A 26,674-nucleotide genomic window follows, 5' to 3' on the forward strand; every position below is an offset into this window, starting at 1 on the left:
ACGTTCCAGAGACACTGTTTGTGATGTTCCCTGCCACAGGGCGGCGTGATGTGTTTCCTTTAACCTTTCCCATTTCCCCTTATTCTTTTTAAAATTAATTGTTGATGAAATAACTTGCATTTGCTTTAACTTGTATGTAATGGTCAGTGGGTCAGAGAAGTGCCCAGTGCAGAGAGAGTACCCCGGAGTGGGGACACCCTAGTCCCTGTCCTAGGTGACCACAGCAGGGTTGGGGGTCGAGCCCCCCAGGAATCCTGGGCCCAGCCTTGTTGAGGTTACGAGGATTCTGCCAGACAGGAGAGTGGAAGGGGAGTCCTCAAGGGCAGGGAGGCCACTGGGTAAAGGAAGTGGGATCGAGGACTCGGATCCTTTCGCTAACCCACTTCACCGGGGTAGTGCAGAAGCCAAGAAAGTTCCCCACAATAGCAGGACTATTCCCCCGCTTACATAAAGAATAAAATTGTCAGACACATAGAAGAACATAAATTGTTGGGCAAAAGTCAATATGGTTTCTGTAAAGGGAGATTGTGTCTTACTAATCTATTAAAGTTCTTTGAGGGGGTCAACAAACGTGTGGACAAGGGAGATCCAGTGGACATAGTGTACTTGGATTTCCAGAAAGCCTTTGACAAGGTCCCTCACCAAAGGCTCTTACGTAAATTAAGTTGTCCTGCGATAAGAGGGAAGATCCTTTCATGGATTGAGAACTGGTTAAAAGACAGGGAACAAAGGGTAGGAATAAATGGTAAATTTTCAGAATGGGGAGGGATAACTAGGGGTGTTAGAATCATAGAATCATAGAATATAAGGGTTGGAAGGGACCCCAGAAGGTCATCTAGTCCAACCCCCTGCTCGAAGCAGGACCAATTCCCAGTTAAATCATCCCAGCCAGGGCTTTGTCAAGCCTGACCTTAAAAACCTCTAAGGAAGGAGATTCTACCACCTCCCTAGGTAACGCATTCCAGTGTTTCACCACCCTCTTAGTGAAAAAGTTTTTCCTAATATCCAATCTAAACCTCCCCCACTGCAGCTTGAGACCATTACTCCTCGTTCTGTCATCTGATACCATTGAGAACAGTCTAGAGCCATCCTCTTTGGAACCCCCTTTCAGGTAGTTGAAAGCAGCTATCAAATCCCCCCTCATTCTTCTCTTCTGCAGACTAAACAATCCCAGTTCCCTCAGCCTCTCCTCATAACTCATGTGTTCCAGACCCCTAATCATTTTTGTTGCCCGTCGCTGGACTCTCTCCAATTTATCCACATCCTTCTTGAAGTGTGGGGCCCAAAACTGGACACAGTACTCCAGATGAGGCCTCACCAATGTCGAATAGAGGGGAACGATCACGTCCCTCGATCTGCTCGCTATGCCCCTACTTATACATCCCAAAATGCCATTGGCCTTCTTGGCAACAAGGGCACACTGCTGACTCATATCCAGCTTCTCGTCCACTGTCACCCCTAGGTCCTTTTCCACAGAACTGCTGCCTAGCCATTCGGTCCCTAGTCTGTAGCTGTGCATTGGGTTCTTCCGTCCTAAGTGCAGGACCCTGCACTTATCCTTATTGAACCTCATCAGATTTCTTTTGGCCCAATCCTCCAATTTGTCTAGGTCCTTCTGTATCCTATCCCTCCCCTCCAGCGTATCTACCACTCCTCCCAGTTTAGTATCATCCGCAAATTTGCTGAGAGTGCAATCCACACCATCCTCCAGATCATTTATGAAGATATTGAACAAAACCGGCCCCAGGACCGACCCTTGGGGCACTCCACTTGATACCGGCTGCCAACTAGACATGGAGCCATTGATAACTACCCGTTGAGCCCGACAATCTAGCCAGCTTTCTACCCACCTTGTAGTGCATTCATCCAGCCCATACTTCCTTAACTTGCTGACAAGAATACTGTGGGAGACAGTGTCAAAAGCTTTGCTAAAGTCAAGAAACAATACATCCACTGCTTTCCCTTCATCCACAGAACCAGTAATCTCATCATAGAAGGCGATTAGATTAGTCAGGCATGACCTTCTGTCAAGGTTCCTCCCCCACTCTGAACTCTAGGGTACAGATGTGGGGACCTGCATGAAAAACCTCCTAAGCTTATCTTTACCAGCTTAGGTCAAAACTTCCCCAAGGTACAAAATATTACACCCGTTATCCTTGGAATGGCCGCTACCACCACCAAACAATTACTGGTTACTGGGGAAGAGCTGTTTGGACGCGTCTGTCCCCCCAAAATACTTCCCAAAACCTTGCACCCCACTTCCTGGACAAGGTTTGGTAAAAAGCCTCACCAATTTGCCTAGGTGACTACAGACCCAGACCCTTGGATCTTAAGAACAATGAACAATCCTCCCAACACTTGCACCCCCCCTCTCCTGGGAAATGTTGGATAAAAAGCCTCACCAATTTGCATAGGTGACCACAGACCCAAACCCTTGGATCTGAGAACAATGAAAAAGCATTCAGTGTTTTACAAGAAGACTTTTAATAAAAATAGCAGTAAATAGAAATAAAGAAATCCCCCCTGTAAAATCAGGATGGTAGATATCTTACAGGGTAATTAGATTCAAAAACATAGAGAACCCCTCTAGGCAAAACCTTAAGTTACAAAAAAGATACACAGACAGAAATAGTTATTCTATTCAGCACAATTCTTTTCTCAGCCATTTAAAGAAATCATAATCTAACACATACCTAGCTAGATTACTTACTAAAAGTTCTAAGACTCCATTCCTGTTCTGTCTCTGGCAAGAGCAGCACACAGACAGACACAGACCCTTTGTCCCTCTCCCTCCTCCCAGCTTTTGAAAGTATCTTGTCTCCTCATTGGTCATTTTGGTCAGGTGCCAGCGAGGTTACCTTTAGCTTCTTAACCCTTTACAGGTGAGAGGAGCTTTCCCCTGGCCAGGAGGGATTTCAAAGGGGTTTACCCTTCCCTTTATATTTATGACACGCCCCCCAAATCTCAGCTAGGGTGAAACACTGGCTGGGATTTCTTCCTGGAGCTCTAGGAAAACAGAGTTAATAAGACACATGCATCTCTAAATATACTACCAAGTACATAAAGACTAACAATATTTTCCACATCTCAAGGACGATTTTAACCAGTTGATTCTGGGAAACTTTCACGGGAGAGTGCATCAGCCACTTTGTTAGAAGCTCCTGAGATGTGTTGGATGTCGAAATCAAAATCTTGGAGAGCTAAACTCCACCGAAGAAGTTTTTTGTTAGTTTCTTTGACGGTGTGAAGCCACTTTAGTGCAGCATGGTCGGTTTGCAGGTGGAAACGCCGTCCCCAAACATATGGGCGTAGCTTTTCCAGAGCGTAGACAATGGCATAACATTCTTTTTCAGTGACTGACCAGTTGCTTTCCCTCTCAGACAGTTTTTTGCTGAGAAACACTACAGGGTGGAATTCTTGATCAGGTCCTTTCTGCATTAAAACTGCTCCCACACCACGCTCGGATGCATCTGTGGTTACTAGGAACGGTTTGTCAAAGTCTGGGGCCCTTAGTACAGGGTCAGACATGAGTGTCGCTTTAAGCTTGTTAAAGGCCTTCTGACACTTTCCGGTCCACTGAACAGCATTTGGCTGTTTCTTTTTGGTTAGGTCTGTCAGTGGGGCAGCGATTTGGCTGTAGTGCGGTACAAATCGTCTGTAATAACCAGCCAAGCCTAAGAAGGATTGAACCTGTTTCTTTGACTTTGGGACAGGCCACTTTTGGATAGCATCCACTTTGGCCTGTAGGGGGCTGATAGTTCCTTGACCCACCTGGTGTCCAAGGTAAGTCACTCTGTTTAGGCCTATTTGACACTTCTTAGCCTTAACAGTTAGTCCTGCCTCCCTTATGCGCTCAAGGACTTTTTGTAGATGTTCCAGGTGGTCTGCCCAGGAATCCGAAAATATGGCCACATCGTCAAGGTAGGCGACTGCATATTCTCCTAATCCCGCTAGGAGACCATCTACAAGTCTTTGGAAAGTGGCGGGTGCATTTCGCAGCCCGAAAGGGAGTACATTAAATTCATACAGCCCGAGATGTGTGATGAAGGCTGACCTTTCCTTGGCAGATTCGTCTAGCGGTACCTGCCAGTACCCCTTGGTTAACTCCAAGGTAGAGATGAACTGGGCCCGTCCCAGTTTCTCTAATAGTTCATCTGTGCGTGGCATGGGATAGTTGTCTGGGCGAGTTACAGCATTTATCTTACGGTAGTCCACGCAAAAACGTATTTCCCCATCTGGTTTGGGAACTAGAACCACTGGAGATGCCCATGCACTTTCAGAGGGGCGGATTACCCCTATCTGTAACATATCCTGGATCTCCCGTTCTATAGCAGTTTTAGCTTGAGGAGACACCCGGTAAGGTTGGACCCTAATTGGGTGAGCATTACCTGTGTCAATGGAGTGGTATGCCCGTTCAGTCAGTCCTGGGGTGGCTGAGAACGTTGGCGCGTAGCTAGTGCACAGCTCCTGGATCTGCTGTCGCTGCATACGCCCAAGGGTCATGGAGAGGTTCACCTCTTCCACACCACCAGCACATTTCCCTTCGTAGTAAACACCTTCAGGCCACTCAGCGTCGTCTCCTCCCTGGGCTGTAAACTGACAAACCCTTAATTCTCTGGAATAAAAGGGCTTTAGAGAATTAATATGGTACACCTTAGGCTTTCGGTTGGATGTGGGGAATGCTATGAGATAATTAACAGCTCCCAGGCGCTCCTGGACCGTGAATGGCCCTTCCCACGATGCTTCCATTTTATGGGCCTGGAGCGCCCTTAAGACCATGACCTGGTCTCCTACTTTGAAGGAACGCTCTCTGGCATGTTTATCATACCAGGCTTTTTGTTCTTTTTGAGCATCCTGTAAGTTTTCTCTAGCAAGGGCTAAAGAGGTTCGGAGGGTGTTTTGTAGGTTGGTTACAAAGTCCAGAATGTTAGTTCCTGGAGAAGGTGTAAATCCCTCCCATTGCTGCTTCACCAACTGCAATGGCCCCTTAACCTCACGGCCATATACAAGTTCAAATGGGGAAAACCCTAAACTGGGATGTGGTACAGCTCTGTAGGCAAAGAGCAACTGCTGCAACACTAGGTCCCAATCATTGGAGTGCTCATTTACGAATTTACGTATCATGGCCCCCAAAGTTCCATTAAACTTCTCCACCATGCCATTTGTTTGATGATGGTAAGGAGTGGCAACCAAGTGATTTACCCCATGAGCTTCCCAAAGGTTTTTCATAGTTCCTGCCAGGAAATTAGTCCCTGCATCTGTGAGGATGTCGGAGGGCCAACCTACCCTGGCAAAAATGTCTGCTAGTGCCTGGCACACACTTATAGCCCTGGTGTTGCTCAGAGCTACTGCTTCCGGCCATCGGGTGGCAAAATCCATGAAAGTCAGTATGTACTGCTTTCCTCTGGGTGTCTTTTTCGGAAAAGGACCCAGAATATCCACAGCTACTCGCTGAAATGGAACTTCAATGATGGGGAGTGGCTGGAGAGGGGCTTTGACCTGGTCTTGGGGTTTTCCCACTCTTTGGCACACCTCACAAGACTGGACATAGGTAGAAACATCCTTGCCCATTCCCTCCCAGTGGAATGACCCCCCCAAACGGTCTTTGGTCCTGTTCACCCCAGCATGGCCACTAGGGTGATCATGGGCTAAGCTCAAGAGCTTGGCCTGGTATTTAGTTGGAACTACCAACTGTCTCTGAGGATGCCAGTCTTCCTGGTGTCCACCAGAAAGAGTTTCCTTGTATAAAAGTCCTCTTTCTACAACAAACCTGGATCGATTAGAAGAGCTGAGAGGCGGTGGGTTGCTCCGTGCCGCCGTCCAAGCTCTCTGGAGGCTTTCATCTGCTTCCTGTTCGGTCTGGAACTGTTCCCTTGATGCTGGAGACATCAGTTCCTCATGGGATTGTGGACCTAGGCTTGGTCCCTCTGGAAGCGATATAGGGGATGGAGCTGTTTCTATTGACTGTGAACCGCTCTCCGCTGGTGCACTATGTTGGGATTCAGGCTCCGGCTGAGCCTCTTGTGTAGGGTTATCGGCTGCTGCCAGTTCAGGTTCGGTGGGGCCCTCTGGTGTTGAGGTTGCAAGTACTGGATTCAGTGCTGACACGGGGTCTGGTGTTGGTTGTTCAGCTGGTTCCGGTTCTAGGACTGGTTCCGTCTGGGTCTCTGGGACTGGATCCACTACTGCTGTTGCAGACATTGGCCTGGGGTCCGGGTCCGTCACCTCTGACTGGGTCCTGATAGAAGTTTCCGGAACAGAGCTAGGCCTCACGGCTTGTTTAGCCTGGCTGCGGGTGACCATTCCCACCCTCTTGGCCTGCTTCACATGATTGGCCAAGTCTTCCCCCAACAGCATGGGGATGGGATAATCATCATAGACTGCAAAAGTCCACATTCCTGACCAGCCCTTGTACTGGACAGGCAACTTGGCTGTAGGCAAATTGAAAGAGTTGGACTTGAAGGGTTGAATCGTCACTTGGATCTCTGGGTTGATTAAATTGGGGTCCGCTAAGGAAGCATGGATAGCTGACACTTGTGCTCCGGTGTCCCTCCACGCGGTGACCTTCTTCCCGCCCACACTCACAGTTTCCCTCCGCTCCAAGGGTATCTGGGAGGTATCTGGGCCTGTGGACCTCTGGTGTGATTCCGGTGCAATGAACTGTAATCTGTTGGGGTTCTTGGGGCAGTTGGCCTTTACATGCCCCAGCTCGTTACATTTAAAACATCGTCCAGCTGACGGGTCACTGGGGCGAGGAGGGCTGCTGGAGAACGGGGTGGTGGGACGATAAGGGGTCTGGAGGGCTCTTTGGGAGGTAGGTGGGGCTTTGGGCGGCCCCCGGTAATAGGGTGTGGTCTGGGGTTGTCCCTTCTGGTCTCCGCTCCAACTGCGACCAGTTTTCTTCTTCTCTGCCACCTCCACCCATCTGGCTCCAATCTCTCCTGCCTCAATTACAGTTTTGGGTTTCCCATCTAGGATGTATCTTTCTATTTCCTCAGGAACACCCTCTAAGAATTGTTCCATTTGCATTAGGAAGGGCAAATTTACTGGAGATTCAACACTTGCTCCTGATATCCAGGCATCCCAATGTTTCTCAATGTGGTAGGCATGTCGGGTAAATGACATGTCTGGTTTCCACCTTAGGGCTCTGAACCTCCGACGAGACTGCTCGGGTGTTATCCCCATTCTGACTCTCGCCTTGGATTTAAACAGTTCATACTTGTTCATGTGTTCTTTAGGCATTTCAGCTGCCACCTCAGCTAAGGGTCCACTGAGCTGCGGCCTCAGCTCTACCATGTATTGGTCAGCAGAGATGTTGTACCCAAGGCAGGCCCTTTCGAAGTTTTCTAAGAAGGCCTCAGTATCATCACCTGCCTTGTAGGTGGGGAACTTTCTGGGATGGGAAGTGGTACCTGGAGAAGGATTGCTAGGGTTTGTTGGTATATTCTGCTGGGCCTTTATCCTCTCCATCTCCTCCACATGCTTCCTCTCTTTTTCCCTCTCCTCCTCCACATGCTTCCTTGCCTCCATTTCTTGTTCCTTCTTCAGCTGCATGAGTTCTATCTGTCTTTCATGTTCCCTTTGTCTTTCCTCAGCCTGAAATTTGGCTAATTCGAGCTGTAGTCGAGCCGCGGATTTTGCCATTCTAACCTCTCTGTTTTTACTAACTTTACACCCGAGGTTTAGAAATAAACAAACGAAACTTGGCTGTAAAATTTTGCTGTGCTGGAATAGAATACCTATTCTCTGATAGTGATTGTCAGCCTACAGAAAAAGACAATTCCCTTGTCTCTGCTCTGGGCCCAAATTAAAGCAAAAAACCTCCAACTACTTGGAAACCTGCTTACCCAGCCCAAAGAAAAAGCAAATGGGTAGAACACACACCCCCTATTTACTTTTAGGAAGAAAAGAAAAAAAAAACCCCTGGGTTGGAAGACTGTGAATTTCCCTGCTGGAGTTAAGTACCCTGCCTCCAGGCAAAGAAAACCTGCAATTCACAAGATAATCCCCTTTTGTCTCTGCTTGGCCACAAAGCAGAGAGAAACCAAGCTGCTTTCAGTTTCAAAGCTGCTTTCTGGACTTTCTTTCCAAAGAAAAAAAAATTTCCTTTTTAAAATCTGTATTTCTAGTTCAAAAAATCTCAACTGGATCTCAAATGATTTCAGGTTAATCCCACCGCTGCCACCATGTCAAGGTTCCTCCCCCACTCTGAACTCTAGGGTACAGATGTGGGGACCTGCATGAAAAACCTCCTAAGCTTATCTTTACCAGCTTAGGTCAAAACTTCCCCAAGGTACAAAATATTACACCCGTTATCCTTGGAATGGCCGCTACCACCACCAAACAATTACTGGTTACTGGGGAAGAGCTGTTTGGACGCGTCTGTCCCCCCAAAATACTTCCCAAAACCTTGCACCCCACTTCCTGGACAAGGTTTGGTAAAAAGCCTCACCAATTTGCCTAGGTGACTACAGACCCAGACCCTTGGATCTTAAGAACAATGAACAATCCTCCCAACACTTGCACCCCCCCTCTCCTGGGAAATGTTGGATAAAAAGCCTCACCAATTTGCATAGGTGACCACAGACCCAAACCCTTGGATCTGAGAACAATGAAAAAGCATTCAGTGTTTTACAAGAAGACTTTTAATAAAAATAGCAGTAAATAGAAATAAAGAAATCCCCCCTGTAAAATCAGGATGGTAGATATCTTACAGGGTAATTAGATTCAAAAACATAGAGAACCCCTCTAGGCAAAACCTTAAGTTACAAAAAAGATACACAGACAGAAATAGTTATTCTATTCAGCACAATTCTTTTCTCAGCCATTTAAAGAAATCATAATCTAACACATACCTAGCTAGATTACTTACTAAAAGTTCTAAGACTCCATTCCTGTTCTGTCTCTGGCAAGAGCAGCACACAGACAGACACAGACCCTTTGTCCCTCTCCCTCCTCCCAGCTTTTGAAAGTATCTTGTCTCCTCATTGGTCATTTTGGTCAGGTGCCAGCGAGGTTACCTTTAGCTTCTTAACCCTTTACAGGTGAGAGGAGCTTTCCCCTGGCCAGGAGGGATTTCAAAGGGGTTTACCCTTCCCTTTATATTTATGACACCTTCCCTTGGTGAATCCATGCTGACTGCTCCTGATCACTTTCCTCTCATGCAAGTGCTTCAGGATTGATTCTTTGAGGACCTGCTCCATGATTTTTCCAGGGACTGAAGTGAGGCTGACTGGCCTGTAGTTCCCAGGATCCTCCTTCTTCCCTTTTTTAAAGATTGGCACTACATTAGCCTTTTTCCAGTCATCCGGGACTTCCCCGGTTCGCCATGAGTTTTCAAAGATAATGGCCAATGGCTCTGCAATCACAGCCGCCAGTTCCTTCAGCACTCTCGGTGTTCCCCAAGGGTCAGTCCTAGGACCAATCCTATTCAACTTATTCATAAATGATCTGGAGAAAGGGGTAAACAGTGAGGTGGCCAAGTTTCCAGAGTATACTAAACTGCTCAAGATAGTTAAGACCAAAGCAGACTGTGAAGAACTTCAAAAAGATCTCACAAAACTAAGTGATTGGGCAACAAAATGGCAAATGAAAGGTAATGTGTGTAAATGTAAAGTAATGCACATTGGAAAAAATAACCCCAACTATACATACAATATGATGGGGGCTAATTTAGCTACGACTAATCAGGAAAGAGATCTTGGAGTCATCATGGATAGTTCTCTGAAGACGTCCACGCAGTGTGCAGCGGCAGTCAAAAAAGCTAACAGGATGTTAGGAATCATTAAAAAAAAGATAGAGAATAAGATGGAGAATATCTTATTGCCCTTTATAAATCCATGGTACGCCCACATCTTGAATATTGCATACAGATGTGGTCTTCTTATCTCAAAAAAATATATACTGGCATTAGAAAAGTTTCAGAGAAGGGCAACTAAAATGATTAGGGGTTTGGAATGGGTCCCATATGAGGAGAGATTAAAGAGGCTAAGACTTTTCAGCTAGGAAAAGAGGAGACTGAGTGGGGATATGATAGAGGTATATGAATTCATGAGTGGTGTGGAGAAAGTGAAGAAGGAAAAGTTATTTACTTGTCCCCATAATAGAAGAACTAGGGGCCACCAGATGAAATTAACGGGCAGCAAGTTTAAAACAAATAAAAGGAAGTTCTTCTTCACACAACACACAGTCAACCTGTGGAACTCCTTGCCTGAGGAGGTGGTGAAGGCTCGGACTATAACAGGGTTTAAAAGAGAACTAGATAAATTCACGGAGGTTAAGTCCATTAATAGCTATTTGCCAGGATGGGTGAGGAATGCTGTCCCTAGCTTCTGTTTTTCAGAGGGTGGAGATGGAGGGCAGGAGAGAGATCACTTGATCTTTGCCTGTTAGGTTTGCTCCCTCTGGGGCACCTGGCATTGGCCACTGTTGGCAAACAGGATACTGGGCTGGATGGACCTTTGGTCTGACCCAGTCTGGCCATTCTTATATTCTTAACAGCACATGGTTCAATGCCCCTCCCTCCCCGGGACCGTGGCTGTACTGGCCCCTCACTCCCCAGGGGGCGTGGCTCTGTGGTTCCAGGCCCCACCCCATCGGGCGTGTCTGACTGGTGAAATACTGTCCTCATGTGCATAAGTGTGTGTGGGGTGGCGCTGCCCCCTGCTGGAGGGAATTGGAGCAGTCTGTGAGAGCAATTCATTGATTCCCTGCGGCGCTGTGGAGTGGGGGTGCAGCGGGGCTGGAAGGGATTGTTGGGCTGAGGGTTTTGAACTTAACCGTAAAGGGAAGCTCATGGTAACCCCCGTCCAAAGCTTCTTTGTAAACCGGCCTCGCGCTGATGCTGTGAAAAGAATATGAAATCAACATCTCTTTTTGTTACTGGGGGCTTCTGTGATTCCTCCCCACCCAGAGACAGCAGAGAACCCTGGCTCCCAGCACCCCTACTCTGTCCCACTAGACCCCACACCCCTCTTATAACAGGGGCCAGAACCCAGGAGTTCTGTGCTGGGGCTGGACCTGGGGTGGCCTCTTTCCCTGAAATGGGCAGACTCACACTAACCCCCCCCGCAGCTGCCTGCCTAAGCCCTACCCCTTCCTGAACCCCATGGGGTGTGGCTGTATGGTCCCAAGTCCCAAACCCTCACTGAAGAGGCATGGCTGTTTGATACCCTCATGGGAGCATGATTCTCATGCCCTAGTGCTCCTCGCCCTTTCTGGGGCTCTTCCCAGAGGTCCTCCTCTCCTGGGGTCATCTCCCTAGACTAGAAGGGCGTGGCTGTCTCATCCCTGGGGTCCCTTCCCTCCAACTCCAGTTCTGGGAGTGTGGGTCTGTACTCCCAAGTAGGGTGGGACTGTACTTCCATAGCCGCCCCCTCTCCCGAAGAGGGCATGGTGTTCTCTGCTCCTGGGCCCCTCCTCCAAGGGGGTGTGACTCTGAGTTCTCCTGGACCCTCCCCAATTTATTTCCCATGCCTCTGTACTGCCCCCTGTGACTGGATCCCCAGGGTAGAACCTTGAATTGGGGCACCACTGTGCCCTCTTACCTCTCCAACCCAGACTGTCTCTTACAATGCTTTGCCAGTGACAAGCAGCAAAACCCATCCAGGGACTGAGCTCACTCTGCCAACAACAGGCAAGGAGACACCCAGCTAAATTGCATGAATGCTCTAATTAGACAGATACAAACATCTGCAAATCTCCCCAGCCTTGGACCCAGGAAATGTACCGTTTTACATGGCTCAAGACCTTCTCTTAAACAGCGCAAGTTCATTATTTACTTCAGCACTTTGTCAAAGGAAAGTGGACATGCACCAGCCTTTCTAGCCTGAGCCGATTCCCCAAGCCCTCTAGGCAAACTCACTGGTAAGGATAAAATGTTAAAGTCAGTTTATTAACTACAGAAAGATAGATTTTAGGTGATTAGAAGTGATAAACACAGAGGTCAATGTTGGTTACACAAGAAATAAAAATAGAATTGCAGTCTAAATTGCTTAGCCTGTTAAACTTAGAAGATTTGAATCCAAGAACATTTCTCACCCCACTGGGTGTTCCAGGCTGTTGACAGTTCTCTGTACACAGGCTGGATTCCCTTCTCAGCCTGGGACCAATCTCCCCAGTTCAAAGTCTTTGTCTTCCCAATGATATTGAGATGCGGGAGAAGAGAGGCCAAGTGGTGATGTCACTAGGAGTCTGGATTCTTCTTGATTGGCCATCAATACGTGTCCGGCCCAGCCTCAGATAAATGTGGATAAGGAATACTGTGCATTTCCCACTTACCACATATTTCAGAAGCAAATGTATTGAAATACTTGTAACTTCACCTACAGTGATAACACTCACCATTCAACAGGATATTCATGTTCAACAGAGCAAGACTTCTTAAATGATACCTCACAAGGCATGTGTCATAAATATAAAGGGAAGGGTAAACCCCTTTAAAATCCCTCCTGGCCAGAGGAAAAATCCTCTCACCTGTAAAGGGTTAAGAAGCTAGGATAACTTCGCTGGCACCTCACCAAAATGACCAATGAGGACACAAGATACTTTCAAAAGCTGGGAGGAGGGAGAAAAACAAAGGGTCTGTCTCTGTCTGTGTGATGCTTTTGCCGGGGACAGAACAGGAATGGAGTCTTAGAATTTAGTAAGTAATCTAGCTAGATATGCATTAGATTCTGATTTCTTTAAATGGCTGAGAAAATAAGCTGTGCTGAATGGAATGGATATTCCTGTCTGTGTGTCTTTTTTGGTAACTTAAGGTTTTGCCTAGAGGGATTCTCTATGTTTTGAATCTATTTACCCTGTAAGGTATTTACCATCCTGATTTTACAGAGGTGATTCTTTTTTACTTTTTACTTCTCTTAAAATTCTTCTCATAAGAAAACTGAATGCTTTCTCATTCTTCTAAGATCGAAGGGTTTGGGTCTGTGGTCACCTATGCAAATTGGTGAGGTTTTTTTTACCAGATCTTCCCCAGAAAGGGGGGTGCAAGGTTTTGGTGAGGATTTGGGGGGGGGGGGGGAAGACGTTTCCAAACAACGCTTTCTCAAAAATAAACCCAGATAAACGTTTGGTGGTGGCAGTGGAAGTCCAAGGGCAAAGGGTAAAATAGTTTGTACCTTGGGGAATTTTTAACCTAAGGTGGTAAAAGTAAGCTTGGGGGGTTTTCATGCAGGTCCCCACTTCTGTACCCTAGAGTTCAGAGTGGGGAAGGAACCTTGACATGGTGGCAGAGTGGTGGAATTAACTTGAAATCATTTTGAGATCAATTTGAGATTTTTTGAACCAGAAACACAGATTTTAAAAGGAAATATATTTTTTTCCTTTGGGGCTGCTGGAAAGCAGATTTCCAACTGGGAATAGTTGGAAGCTTTTTTGCTTTGCTTTGGGGCCAGAGCAGAGACAAAAGGGAATTATCTTTTGTGAATTGCAGGTTTTCTCAACCTAAAGGCAGAGTAGTTAATCTCCTGCAGGGAAATTCACAAGTCTTCACAGACCTGAATTTTTTTTTTTTACCTAAAAGTAACTAGAGGGGTTTTCTGCCTATTTGCCTGGAGAAAAAGATGTTAGGGTTTTTGGGTTTTTTTTTTATTTTTTTTTATTATTCTTGTTGTTGGTTTTTTTTTGGGGGGGTGGATTTTTCTGTAGGCTGACGATCACTATCAGAGAACAGGTGTCTGATTACAGCACAGCAAAATTTTACAAGCCAAGTTTTGTTTGTTTTATTTCTAACCCTCGAGTGTAAAGTTAGTTAAAAACAGAGAGGTAAAGATGACAGACACCAAGGCACTACACAAATAGGAGTTAGCCAAACTGGAGGCAGTGAAAGAAGCAGAAAAAGCCCTAGAAGCTGCTCACAGAAGAGCTATGGAGGCAAAGGACAAAGAAAAGGAGGCAGCGAAAGAGGCAGAACAACACCAAGCGGCTGCTCACAGGAGAGCTATGGAGGCAAAGGAAAAAAAGATATGGAGGCAAGGGCCAAAGAACTGGAGGAGAAGGAAAAAGAGAGGAAGCATGTGGAGGAAGAGAAGGAAAAAGAGAAGAAGTCCGAGCGTGGTGTGGGAGCAGTTTTAATGCAGAAAGGACCGGATCAAGAATTCCACCCTGTAGTGTTTCTCAGCAAAAAAACTGTCTGAGAGGGAAAGCAACTGGTCAGTCAGTGAAAAAGAATGTTACACCATTGTCTATGCTCTGGAAAAGCTACACCCATATGTTTGGGAACGGCGTTTCCACCTGCAAACCGACCATGCTGCACTACGGTGGCTTCATACCGCCACGGGAAATAACAAAAAACTTCTTCGGTGGAGTTTAGCTCTCCAAGATTTTGATTTCGACATCCAACACATGGAGCTTCTAACAAAGTGGCTGATGCACTCTCCCATGAAAGTTTCCCAGAATCAACTGGTTAAAATCATCCTTGAGATGTGGAAAATATTGTTAGTCTTTATATACTTGGTAGTATATTTAGAGGTGCATGTGTCTTATTAATTCTGTTTTTCCTAGAGCTCCAGGAAGAAATCCCAGGCAGCGTTTCACCCTAGCTGTGATTTGGGAGGCGTGTCATAAATATAAAGGGAAGGGTAAACCCCTTTAATATCCCTCCTGGCCAGAGGAAAAATCCTTTCACCTGTAAAGGGTTAAGAAGCTAGGACAACCTCGCTGGCCCCTGACCAAAATGACCAATGAGGACACAGGATACTTTCAAAAGCTGGGGAAGGGAGAAATAAAGGTTCTCTCTCTGTCTGTGTGATGCTTTTGCCGGGGATAGAACAGGAATGGAGTCTTAGAATTTAGTAAGTAATCTAGCTAGATATGCATTAGATTCTGATTTCTTTAAATGGCTGAGAAAATAAGCTGTGCTGAATGGAATGGATATTCCTGTTTTTGTGTCTTTTTGTAACTTAAGGTTTTGCCTAAAGAGATTCTCTGTGTTTTGAATCTAATTACCCTGTAAGGTATTTGCCATCTTGATTTTACAGAGGTGATTCTTTTACTTTTTCTTCAATTAAAATTCTTCTTTTAAGAACATGATTGCTTTTTCTTTGTTCTTAAGATCCAAGGGTTTGGGTCTGTGTTCACCTATGCAAATTGGTGAGGATTTTTATCAAGCCTTCCCCAGGAAAGGGGGTGTAGGGTTTGGGGAGGATTTTGCGGGGAAAGACATTTCCAAGCGGGCTCTTTCCCTGTTATATATTTGTTCATAGATTCATAGATACTAAGGTCAGAAGGGACCATTATGATCATCGAGTCTGACTCCTGCACAACGCAGGCCACAGAATCTCACCCACCGATTTCTGCGAAAAACCTCTCACCTATGTCTGAGCTATTGAAGTCCTCAAATCGTGGTTGAAAGACTTCAAGGAGCAGAGAATCCTCCAACAAGTGACCCGTGCCCCATGATACAGAGGAAGGTGAAAAACCTCCAGGGCCTCTTCCAATCTGCCCTGGAGGAAAATTCCTTCCCGACCCCAAATATGATGATTAGCTAAACCCTGAGCATATGGGCAAGATTCACCAGCCAGATACTACAGACAATTCTTTCCTGGGTAACTCAGATCCCACCCCATCTAACATCCCATCCCAGGCCATTAGGCCTATTTACCATAAATATTTAAAGATCAGTTAATTACCAAATCATGTTATCCCATCATACCATCTCCTCCATAAACTTACCGAGTTTAATCTTAAAGCCCGATAGATCTTTTGCCCCCACGGCTTCCCTAGGAAGGCTATTCCAAAACTTCACTCCTCTGATGGTTAGAAACCTTTGTCTAATTTCAAGTCTAAACTTACCAATGACCAGTTTATATCCATTTGTTCTTGTGTCCATATTGGTACTGAGCTTAAATAATTCCTCTCCCTCTCCGGTATTTATCCCTCTGATATATTTATAGAGAGCAATCATATCTCCCCTCAGCCTTCTTTTGGTCAGGCTAAACAAGCCAAGCTCCTTGAGTCTCCTTTCATAAGACAAGTTTTCCATTCCTCGGATCATCCTAGTAGCCCTTCTCTGTACCTGTTCCAGTTTGGATTCATCCTTCTTAAACATGGGAGACCAGAACTGCACACAGTATTCCAGGTGAGGTCTCACCAGGGCCTTGTAGAACGGTACTAAAACCTCCTTATCTCTACTGGAAATACCTCGCCTGATGCATCCCAAGACCACATTAGCTTTTTTCACGGCCATATCACATTGGCAGCTCATAGTCATCCTATGATCAACCAAGGTCCTTCTCCTCCTCCGTTACTTCTAAGTGACGCATCCCCAGCTTATAACTAAAATTCTTCTTATTCATCCCTAAATGCATGACCTTACACTTCTCACTATTAAATTTCAGCCTATTACTATTATTATAATTAGACGGTTGGTGGTGGCACCATAAAGTCCAAGGGTAAAAGGTGAAATCGTTTGTACCTTGGGGAAGTTTTAACCTAAGCTGGTAAAAATAAGCTTAGGGGGTTTTCATGCAGGTCCCCACATCTGTTCCCTAGAGTTCAGAGTGGGGAAGGAACCTTGACAGGGAGTCAATCTGGGAGTCAGGACTCCTGGGTTCTATCCCCAGCTCCAGGAGGGGTCTGGGAGCTCAGAGATTCTCCCACCACCATTCACTCACCTGCTGGGGGTGACTGTCCCGGGGCTGGCAGGGCTGATGAGAAAGGCCCAGGCTTGGATGGAGGAGCAGCTCTGACTGGTGCGGCAGTGGGCATGGCAGGGAGCTCTGGGGTCTCCCCCTACTCCTTCATCACTGACATCAAAGGCGCTCTTTCCCTGCCGCAGTGCTGTGCAGCTGCAGAGAAGGGCAGGGGGAAGCCTGTGGTCAGAACCGCTCTTCCTGCCGCTAGAAACTCAGACGTGCTGCTCTAGCACTGCCCGATGCTACAGCTTGAGTCTGAGGGGCTACTTGTACGAGGCAGGGGGGCCATCACTCTAGGGGAGGGGGCTACGGGAATCCCGTCCCCGTTCTGCCACATCTCCCAGGCCCCCTTTTCTCCTGGCCTCTGCCCCATGATTCCACCCGACTGCTTCTCAGCAGGAGCATTCTATTCTGGGGTAGGCTACGTCCCAGCTCCATACTGGTCTGCACTGCATGGCTCCCAGTTTCCCAACCTGGGCTCCGTGACCTTAATGTTCAGCCCCTTGGAGCAGAGGTAGCCTACAGGTGGGATCATGCTGCACTGGGATCTCCCTGCCTCCCAGCCCCATCCTGACCTGGCCTTTGTGACTCCTCGTTTCCCGATCTGGCTCTGGGATGGATTTTTGCACACACATCCCCGACCCCACGACTCGCCCGTGGTTCTATGAGGAGAGGAACACTGCAACATGCCCATGTTGGCCCCTATGTCTCTTCGGTGTCACCATGTCCTTATCCCCCTCCCCCCATCTCAGCTCCACCATCGGCCATGGGGCTCCCACTTCTGCCCATCCCTCTGTCCCTGGCAGCTTAGAGTATTGCCCAGGGTACTCTAGCAACTAGCTGATTCATGCTCTGCCCATGCCCAGGGCGCTGGGGTACGGGGAAGGGCTCGGGCCCAGGGGGCAGTTGGTTGGAGGTGGGCCGTGCCACCTAGGGCCTTATACTCTGCAGCCATTGGGTGGGCAGAAGCAGGCTATGGAAAGATCCTCTCCTCTTCACAATGAATCACAACCACACCCCCATCGGCTCTCGGAGCCGCCACGTCTCTCTACCTCTGCTCCAGGATCCCAGCCTTCATTCCAGGGGCAGATCAGGAGCTCGCAGCCTCCCCCTGTCCCCAACACCTTCCATGCACTGTCAGAACTGACCTGCAAGATCGATTTAGCTGATCAACCGGCTCGGGGCTTCACGAGTCCAGGCTGCCACTTGCTGGAGGGAATCGGAGCTGCACCATAAGAAGAGGACTATTATTCTAATTCCCCAGCCTCCGGAGCCAGCCATGTTGCGGGGCCAGATCAGAACCAGCGCCCCCTACAGGGGAAATGCTCTGTGTCCCATTCTCCAGCCTCCTGAGCCAGCCAATCCCCCTGCCCTAGAGCCAGATCAGAGCAGAATCCCCTTAGAAGGAAAATTCCTCATATCCCCTCCTCAATCTCTTGGCAATAGCAGTGTCTTGCAAATGTCAGCTGGGGGATATTAATGCCCACTAATAACATGGCCCATCTCCCTGTATCTCTTTCCCACCCACCCCACTCTGTCCTGGACAGAAGCCAATCCCTTTGGTTGGCGTTAGCCACATTACATTGGATTCCCAATTGCAGCAAATTCATCCTGCTATTTAGCTCCCGTGTCTTGCCATGCCTTGCTCCTGCCCAGCCTAGAGCTCCCCGTCGTGTTCCCAAGTGTGTATTGCAGCCACCCATTTCTACTCTACATCTAGGTCCAGCCCACTGAGGTTAGAAGAATCACAAGGCTTCCTGCTTAGAAATTTGCTTTCACAAATGTTTATTGAAGCAAGGAGATACATTTGCAAAGATCCAGAGAGCTGGAATCCTACCAGAAGCAAATCATTTTGTGGTGGAGATGCAAAGCTGCCCAGCATTTTAAACAAGCTGGAGATATTGAACTTACAGTCAGTAGGGTTCAGAGTTAACAACCCTCATTACCAGTTAACAGCACCATGGATCTAGGCTCTCACAGATGCAGATAGGGGTGAGCCAGGAAGATGCTTTAATCCCAGAAGTAGGGGGAATTTTCCCTTTCCAGTGTGACCCCAATGCAGTGCCATCTCCCTGAGCCTGCTGATAGCCTGAACCGATAGGCCTGTGGCATGTCCTTGTGGGTGTTCACTCTGAATCCTACCAATGGCAAGTGATGTCGCATCATCTCTGCTGATCATCTGAGCATGGAACAGCCAGCTAGACGGTAGGTGGGGCCTTCACATTCAGGATGAGACAGTTAACCCCAAAGGTGCTGGATAATTGTGGAAAGCCACAGAAATGACAGCTAGGGAACAGCCCTCTAATGAATCCTCCCTCCAGGAGCCCATCCCATCCACTGGTGTTTAGAACTTTGCCCATCGCTGGAGTGTCTTCGGGTTTTTGCAGAGGGTTAATCCCTGATGCCACAATAGGACGGGACTGAGCTTTGCTCCTGATGATCTCTTTTCAGCTGGGTACACTAGACAGGTAATGACAGTGGGTGGATGGATACGTGGGCTGGGGGATTAGTCGCACTGCCGGCACGTATTGGTTGACTGGATGAACTTGACATTCATGGGTTGGTTGGTTGCACTGGCTACACATGTTGGTTTAACGTATGTAAGATATTAGTTGCGTGGCTACAGCAGATGCACTAGGTACATACACTGGTTGGTTGCCTGGATGGATACATTAGGTGCATTGGATACACTGGTTGGCAGGATACGCTAAATACATTTGTTGGTTGGTTGGTTACAGTGGACATCCGAAACACATTCATTTGTTGGTTGGCTGGCGGGCTGGCTTTTTACATTGGATGCGCTAGATAAATTCAATGGTTGTTTGGATGCACTGGATACATTCATTGGTTGGTTTGTTGCATATGTTGGATGCACTAGATATATGCACTGGCTGGTTGGAGGGATGGATATGGTGGATGCACGTCACACATTCTTTGATAGGTTGGTTGGATAAATTGGATACACTAAATCCAATTGGTGGTTTACTGGTTGAATACCTTGGATAAACTAAATGCAACAATTTGTTGGTTGGTTGGCTGGCAGTTGGCTGGATGCGGGGGGCAGATAGGTTGGATGCGGTAGGTGAACGCCTTGGTTTGTTGGGCACACTGGATGGCTGGAATCATTGGACAGACTGGTCTGAGGGATCTGGAATGGGCGGTTCCTGCTGGGATATTTTCCCAGAGGGAGTTGTGAGGATATCAGGCCACAGGAGCAGACCGTCTCTTCTGGGTATAGGAAAGACCAATACCTGAGCAGGAGTAACAGCATGAAGCTCAGTAGCGTGAGCAGAGCGGGAGCTAGGAAATGCTCTGGGGGATAGGGAGTGCTATTGACCAGAAGGCCTCCACCTCCTTCCCCTTGGCTGTGCTCTGCTGGGGTGGCTGGGAGACATAATCAGAGCAGCTCGGCCCCCCGAGGTGGGGCCCACAGTGCAGGCTGTACTGGAACCAGATGCGGCCATGGTTCAGGTAGCAATCCTTCTGGTGGGGCCCCCCAGCCTCCAGCGGGATGTCGCAGCTTCCCAGCAGGTCATCGTCCCACTTGTTGTCCTCGTCCCAGACCTCTATGCGGATCTTGCTGGCACTGGTGATGCGGACGGTTCCGAAGTCCAAGTGGACGTTCCAGACGGGACTGTTGTTGTTCCAGATGGTGCCGGTCCGGATCTCCCTTCTCTCAAAGAAGACCTTGACAAAGGCATCCGTAGCAGTAACGTAATCCCCCCACAGGCCGCTGGCCGTCTTCACTGTCACCATCAGCTTCCCCAGGCCGCGCTCCCGCGAGCAGCACATGGTGTTGGTCATGGTATCCCCGGGGCAGAGGCAGGAGCAGGGGTCATGGGCGCTGCGTTGAGTCCCCGAGGGGCAGCTTCGGGTGCAATTCCTCCACAGGGCCCTCTCACGTATGTACTCACTCACCGCCCGCCTCAGCGCCTCCCGCTTGGGATCGTCCTGCTCCAGCAGGATGTGGATGGGGTGCAGCAAATAGGACACCAGGCCAGGGCTGGCTTTGAGGCTCTCTATCCAGGTGGAGAAGACCTTGGCATTACTCCCGAAGAGTACATCAGTTGTGCTCTCTCCTCCCTCCACCTCCACGTGGCGCTCCCGATACGTCTCGTGGAAGCTCCCCTGGACCTTCCCCTTCTTCTTCTCCTCCTCACACTTGCTGTGCCCATCCTTGACTGAGCCCATTCCGATACTCTTGGCTGCCTCCATGCTCAAGCAGTCCTTGATCTCGTCGACAGTCAAGCTGCTCATTGCCGCTTCGCAGACCCGCACGGCCGTCACGTCCCGTGCCCGGCCCCCCAGCTGCAGCTGGGACAGGTAGTGGGTGCCGTAGTTGCTGATTAGCTGCTGGTACTCCAGCTTGGATTTGCTGTCGTACTGCTCCGGGAGGTTCTCCAGTGCCAGAGAGAAATGGCTGGTGAGCGGGGGCGTCTCGCTCACCCGGAACCTGGTCAGGGAGACAAGGGGAGGAGTGTGCTCAGCCCAATGAGTCAGCTGAGATCATTAGCTGTGCAGCCTAAGGCCCCAGCCAACCCAGAAGAAAGGGTCTAAGCAGGTGGTTCCTATTCAATGCAACCACCCAGTCTGCTGAACTTCACAACCTTGCTGGGGATACCGTCAGCTGCTTGATAGTTCTGGCCACAGCAGGTGGCCGGGGTGTCCTGACATACAGGACACGAAAATCCCCCACAGCTGGCCCGTCCCAGATGTGAGCTGGTGCCCTCTAGAGGGGAAAGGCCTCTCTTCCCTCTTCCCTGCTCCCTTGGAACGAGCTAGTCTCCTGTCTTCGGGCTGGATGGGAACCAGGGCCCCCTAGAAGGGAAAGGCCCCATGTCCCATTCCCTGTTTCCCTAAAACAAGCTAGTCTCCTGTCCTGGGGCCGGATGGGAACCAGAGCCCACTAGAGGGGAAAGGCCCCGTGTCACCTTGTGGTGTTGCTGTGATCCCAACTCCAGATGAGCCCTCCTGACTCAGGCTGGCTCTCACCTGTAATAGCCGCAGGAGACCTCATGGCTCATGAAGCTGTATTTGTCCTTCTGCGTGTGGTCTAGCAGGAAACTGGCCAGTTTGGAATGTGATCCGGCCAGCGCCACCTGGACATTAACCTTGGGCTTCACAGGCACGTCCAGCCCCACCTTCCAGTCGTTCTGCACCGCGGACTCCGCCAACTCCAACATGCCCATGGCCGACTGCTGCACCGAGCTACTCAGGTTCTGTTGGCATAAGACATGGACCCTCCAGTCCACCACAGCCAGAGGCAGCCTCTGCCACTGCCCTCCTTGAAATTGGTTCCGGCACAGGGTGCAGGTGCCGTCTGGATTCTGCCAGTCGCTGCTGTCCACCAGATCGGCCCCCTTCCTGGCCATCGTGGTCACATCGATGCCCATTCCTACCAAGCTGTGCCCGGGCACAAAGGCCGTGTGATTCTTGCATTCATTGACCGTGCCTGTCTGACAATGGGAGGAGGCCCCGGGGAAGATGAAGAGGAGGAGGGGGATGAAGGCACCAAATCTGGGCATGGCTGATGTGATGGGTTCCCCCACCAAGGAGAGGCCGTCAGCCTCTGAACAGCCTAGAGGAACAGACACACAGAGGTCCAGAATTAGTGACAATCCAGTGTCAGGCAGTTCCATTGGTTAACTCTGTTGTAGCAACAGACATCCACTTACCATCCATGACATCTACCATGTTCTATAGCACACCCATGAAAACTGTGGGCTCCAGAAACTCTGGTGGCATTACACAAATGACCTGATGCCTCATTTGCATGTTTGACTACAGATTACCTAATTTGCATCAATTCCCTCCCGTCCCTATTTCCCAGATGTTGTAATACCAACACTAACTATGAGGAGGAGGTATAGTTTCACGTACCCACTTGACAGCTTGCTGTATAATCATGGGTCATTGCAGTTCCTCAATGTGGCCATTAAAGGATGGTGCAATGTGGACAGATTCTGTGGCTTATAATTAGTGAGCTGAGGTAGTGGCTGGGTCTGGCCACTAGTGGGCAGTGCAAAGCCACACACAACCCGTGGCTTCGAGTGGTGGCTTTTATAGCCAGCAAGAGCAGCGGGACCTTGGGCCACGCTAGGCGTGACTGGCGTTGCTGTGGAAACTGCTGGGGCCCCCTTGTGGCCACGCCGAGTGGTGGATTTGGTTATGTTGAACCACTGATGGGGGGTCATTTTATGGGGTTTCTCTCCGGCGCTGTCACCTTTACACTGTGGCTGTTGGGCAAAGAGAGCAGGAAATTCTGGTGCCCCAGAGGAGACTCTGGGCCCATCTAGCCCAGTATCCTGCCCCCTCCCTTTTGCCCTGGATCAGGCCCATGGGCCCATCAAGCCCGGTATCCTGCCCCCTCCTTGCCACCCGAGAACAGACCCATGGGCCCATCTACTCTGGTATCCTGTCCCCTTCCTTCTGCCCCAGATGCTTTGAGCACCTCATACTTCTCTTTGCGTCCCTCCCCCTACTAACCACAAGGGATGCTGTGTTAAATGTTGATTTGAACTGTTTTCAACTTGGGTTGGAACTGTACAGCAAAGCTGGCTGTGGGGCAGGAAAGGGGTAACAGCTCTGCATCCTGTCAGGGTAGCAGGCTCGGACTGGGAGGGGACAGTAAATGTTTGAACTCACCCCGGCAGAACCAGGCAGGAAAAACGCATTTGAATATGGACTGCTTGGTTCTGGCCAGCCCCCAGTCTCCCTGCAATCCGAGCCTTGGCGTTCCCTCCCCCCGGACTCTGCCGGTGCTCCTCAGTCCAGATCTGCTGTCCCCCACTGCTTTGTTGCCAATAGAAAATCGAACAGCCTGAAATTGCAAGATGCCCCTGATATGAAGGGTATCAACTACGTAAATTAATGATCAAAAGCTGAGTGGCAACATGGTCTAGTGGCTGGAGCACTGGATTGAGAGTCAGGGCTCCTGGGTTCTATTTCCGCTCTGGCAGTGGAGTGGGGTGAAGTGAGTTAGAGGATGGAGGGTTGGGGGAGTCAGGACTCCTGGGTTCTATTGTCACACTGGGAGGGGAGTGAGATCGAGTGGGTTAGAGCAGGGAGGGACTGGGGACCCCGATCTTGGTTCACGTCTGTGCAGCCCCCGGCACGATGGAGTCCCTGATCTCGGTTGGGGTCTGTGCAGGGCCTGGTGCAATGAGTTTCCCAATCTCAGCTGGCGTCTGAGCAGACCCACCCATCACTCACCTGCCTCAGGAACTGAGCTGAGGAATATTTCGGCTCCGGGGCCCGTCGGCAGCTAGGGTTGGTCTGTGCCTCTGCTGGGAGAGATGCGCTTTGAAGGTGGATGAAGGCAGCACGCAAGGTCTCCCGTGTTCTCAGTGTCTCAGCCGTCCTCACGCTCCCCCCAGCGCTGAACTCCTGCCCCCCTTTACACCCCCAGCCACAGCCAGCTGCACAGGAAGCTGTGGTCAGCAATTATTCCACCCCTGTGGTGGATCAAACGCGGTTCCTATGAGTCTCGACCCACGGCATGAGGAGCTAGAGAGGCTGCAAAGGAACCCACAGTGAGACAAACCCTGCACTTCCTGCCCTGGGAGAGTGTCCCCTATTGAGCCCTGACCCCGCAGCCCTGACCCCGCAGCAGAGTACCCCCTAGTGCCACACTGGAGCATTGGGGCCAGCACTGCCTGCCCGGGGAGAGCGCCCCCTGCTGAGCCCCCCCCCACCCTGCAGCACAGCGCCCCCTAGTGCCGCACTGGGGCCAGCACCTAGTGCCTCAGGGACCCCACTGTAAATACAGAGCCACCCCACCGATGCCAATGGAATCAGGCCAGGATTCTGATACCTGGGTAAATCCGGAGCAAGCCCAATGCCCTGGCCCTGTGGGGTAGAGCTGGGGAAATTGGGCACTGAGGGGCAGGGGATGACCCTGGGCTGCTGTAGAGCAGGTTTGAGGTTTCCTTCTCTCTCTCTGTTCTCCCATGTTTTGTTCTATCCACCTTTTCATGCCCTGGCACTTCAACCCTAGAGTCCCACAGCTCCCATATTCCCCCATCAGGGGATTCTGCTCACTCCTTCACCCCCTGCTGGTAGGACCCCTATCCCTCTGCATCCCCATATATTCTACCAGGGGTCTTCCTCACTCCATCCCAGCATGCCCCCCCCCCATCCGATTTGTCTCCTTCTCCCCCATGGAGATACAAGCTGGGGGTGGGGGTGTGACACACTGTACCTCAAAATAACAGCTGGGAACCCCCCTATTCAACACTGTGATATGACAATGAAATGTTTTGTACAATACATGCCTTGAGAGGTATCATTTAAGAAGTCTTGCTCTGCTGAACATGAATATCCTGTTGACTGGTGAGTGCTATCATGGTAGGTGAAATTATCAAGTGCTGCAATATGTTTGCTCCGGAGATATGTGGTAAGTGTGAAATACCCACAGCCAGCCTCTTGGTGACAACAAAGGTGCAATGAACAAGACACATGTACATGAGGATGGGCCGGACACGTGTTGATGGCCGATCAAGAAGAATCCAGAATCCCAGTGACATCGCCACTTGGTCTCTCTCCTCTCCCATCTCAACATCTTTGGGAAGACAAAGACTTTGAACTGGGGAGATTGGTCCCAGGCTGAGAAGGGAATCCAGCCTGTGTGCAGAGAACTGTCAACTGCCTGGAACACCCAGTGGGGTGAGAAAAGTTCCTGGATTCAAATCTAAGTTTAATGAGCTTGCACTGTTGAAGAGAATTTCTTGAGCTCTGTACGTTTCTGGGGTGCAAGGCTAGGGAGATTGGCTGGTGTCTGTCTCTGTTTAATTGAAGCATTCACGCAATTTAGCTGGGTGTAAGAGACAGCCCAGGTTGGAGAGCTAAGGGGACACAGCGGTGCCCCAGTTCAAGGTTCTACCCTGGGGACCCAGTCACAGGGGGCAGTACAGAGGCATGGGAAATAAATTGGGGCGGGGCCAGGAGAATTCAGGGTCACGCCCCCTTGGAGGAGGGGCCCAGGAGCAGCGAACACCTCTTGGGGAGGGGGGGTGGCTATGGGCGCAGGGTCCCACCCTGCCTCGGAGCACAGAGCCGTACTCCCAGGACTGCAGTGAGAGGGAAGGGGCCCCAGGGATGAGAAAGCCAAGCCCTACAAGTCTAGAGACAGGACATGGGGAGGGAGGGAGCCTCTGGGAAGAGCCCCAGAAAGGGCGAGGAGCTCGAGGGCTTGAGAATCATGCTCCCATGAGGGTATCACACAGCCACGCCTCTTCTGTGAGCAGGTGGGCCTTGGGACCACACAGGCACCTCCCCTGGGGTTCAGGAAGGGGAGGGGTTCAGGCAGGGAGCTGAGGGCTGAGTGCGAGTCTCCCAATTTCAGGGAAAGGCCCAGGTCCAGCCCCCAGCACAGGACTCCTGGGTTCTGGCCCCTGCTTTGAGAGGGGAGTGGGGTCTAGTGGGTTAGAGCAGCGGGGGCAGGGAGCCAGGACTCCTGGGTTCTATCCCCGGCCCTGGGAGGGGAGGAATCACAGCAAGCCCCCAGGCTACAAAAAGAGGGGTTTATTTCATTGCAGCGGCAGGAGGCCGGTTTACAAAGAGGCTTGTGTCGGCAGCTACCACGAGCAGTTCCCCTAATTGCCGTTCAACCCCCTCGGCCCCACAAACCCTTCCAGCTCCCCCACGCCACACCCAGAAGCGAATCAACCCCTTGCTCTCACGGATAGCTCCACTTCCCTCCAGCAGAGGGCAGCTCCACCCCCCGCAGTCTTACACGCAAGCGGACCGCGTCTCACCAGCCAGCCACGTCCGATGGGGCGGGGCCTGGGAGCAGAGAGCCACGCCCCCTGGGGAAGGGAGGGGCCAGCACAGCCACGCCCCCTGGGGAAGGGAGGGGCACTGAACCCCGTGCTGTCCTCCTTTCATAATCTCCCCAGCCTCCTACCCCTCCGTAAAGGGAGCGGCGGGACAAGGAAAGAAGGCTCTGTGTAAAGGCACCCCCGCCCCGCTTTGGGGAACAAAAAGCAACCCCCCATGGGAGATCAGGAGAGGGAGAGGCCCAGAGGATGAGACAGTCACAC

At 50.0% G+C, this 26,674-nt stretch overlaps 1 protein-coding gene across 1 annotated transcript; it reads right to left on the reverse strand.

The window, feature by feature from the left end:
* Window positions 1–18,444: 18,444 nt before the first annotated feature.
* On the reverse strand, window positions 18,445–23,988 carry LOC125638096 (perforin-1). The gene is made up of 3 exons (XM_048853388.2): window positions 23,847–23,988; window positions 21,627–22,212; window positions 18,445–21,087 (listed from the first exon to the last, which is right to left on the reverse strand). Exons 2-3 carry the CDS (start codon window positions 22,157–22,159, stop codon window positions 19,935–19,937), a joined length of 1,686 nt encoding a protein of 561 aa, XP_048709345.2. The 5' UTR covers window positions 22,160–22,212; window positions 23,847–23,988; the 3' UTR covers window positions 18,445–19,934.
* Between the last annotated feature and the right edge of the window lie 2,686 nt (window positions 23,989–26,674).

This window comes from Caretta caretta, chromosome 6 (assembly GCF_965140235.1).
Source record: "Caretta caretta isolate rCarCar2 chromosome 6, rCarCar1.hap1, whole genome shotgun sequence".
Taxonomy (NCBI): Eukaryota; Metazoa; Chordata; order Testudines; family Cheloniidae; genus Caretta; species Caretta caretta.

Bases quoted from the DNA above. Each gene is read 5' to 3' on its own strand.
- LOC125638096 (XM_048853388.2), bottom strand. From the start codon at position 22,159: ATGCCCAGATTTGGTGCCTTCATCCCCCTCCTCCTCTTCATCTTCCCC. The intron at 21,088-21,626 runs GTGAGAGCCAGC...CTCCCTGACCAG, and splicing joins GTCTCCTGCGGCTATTACAG to GTTCCGGGTGAGCGAGACGC.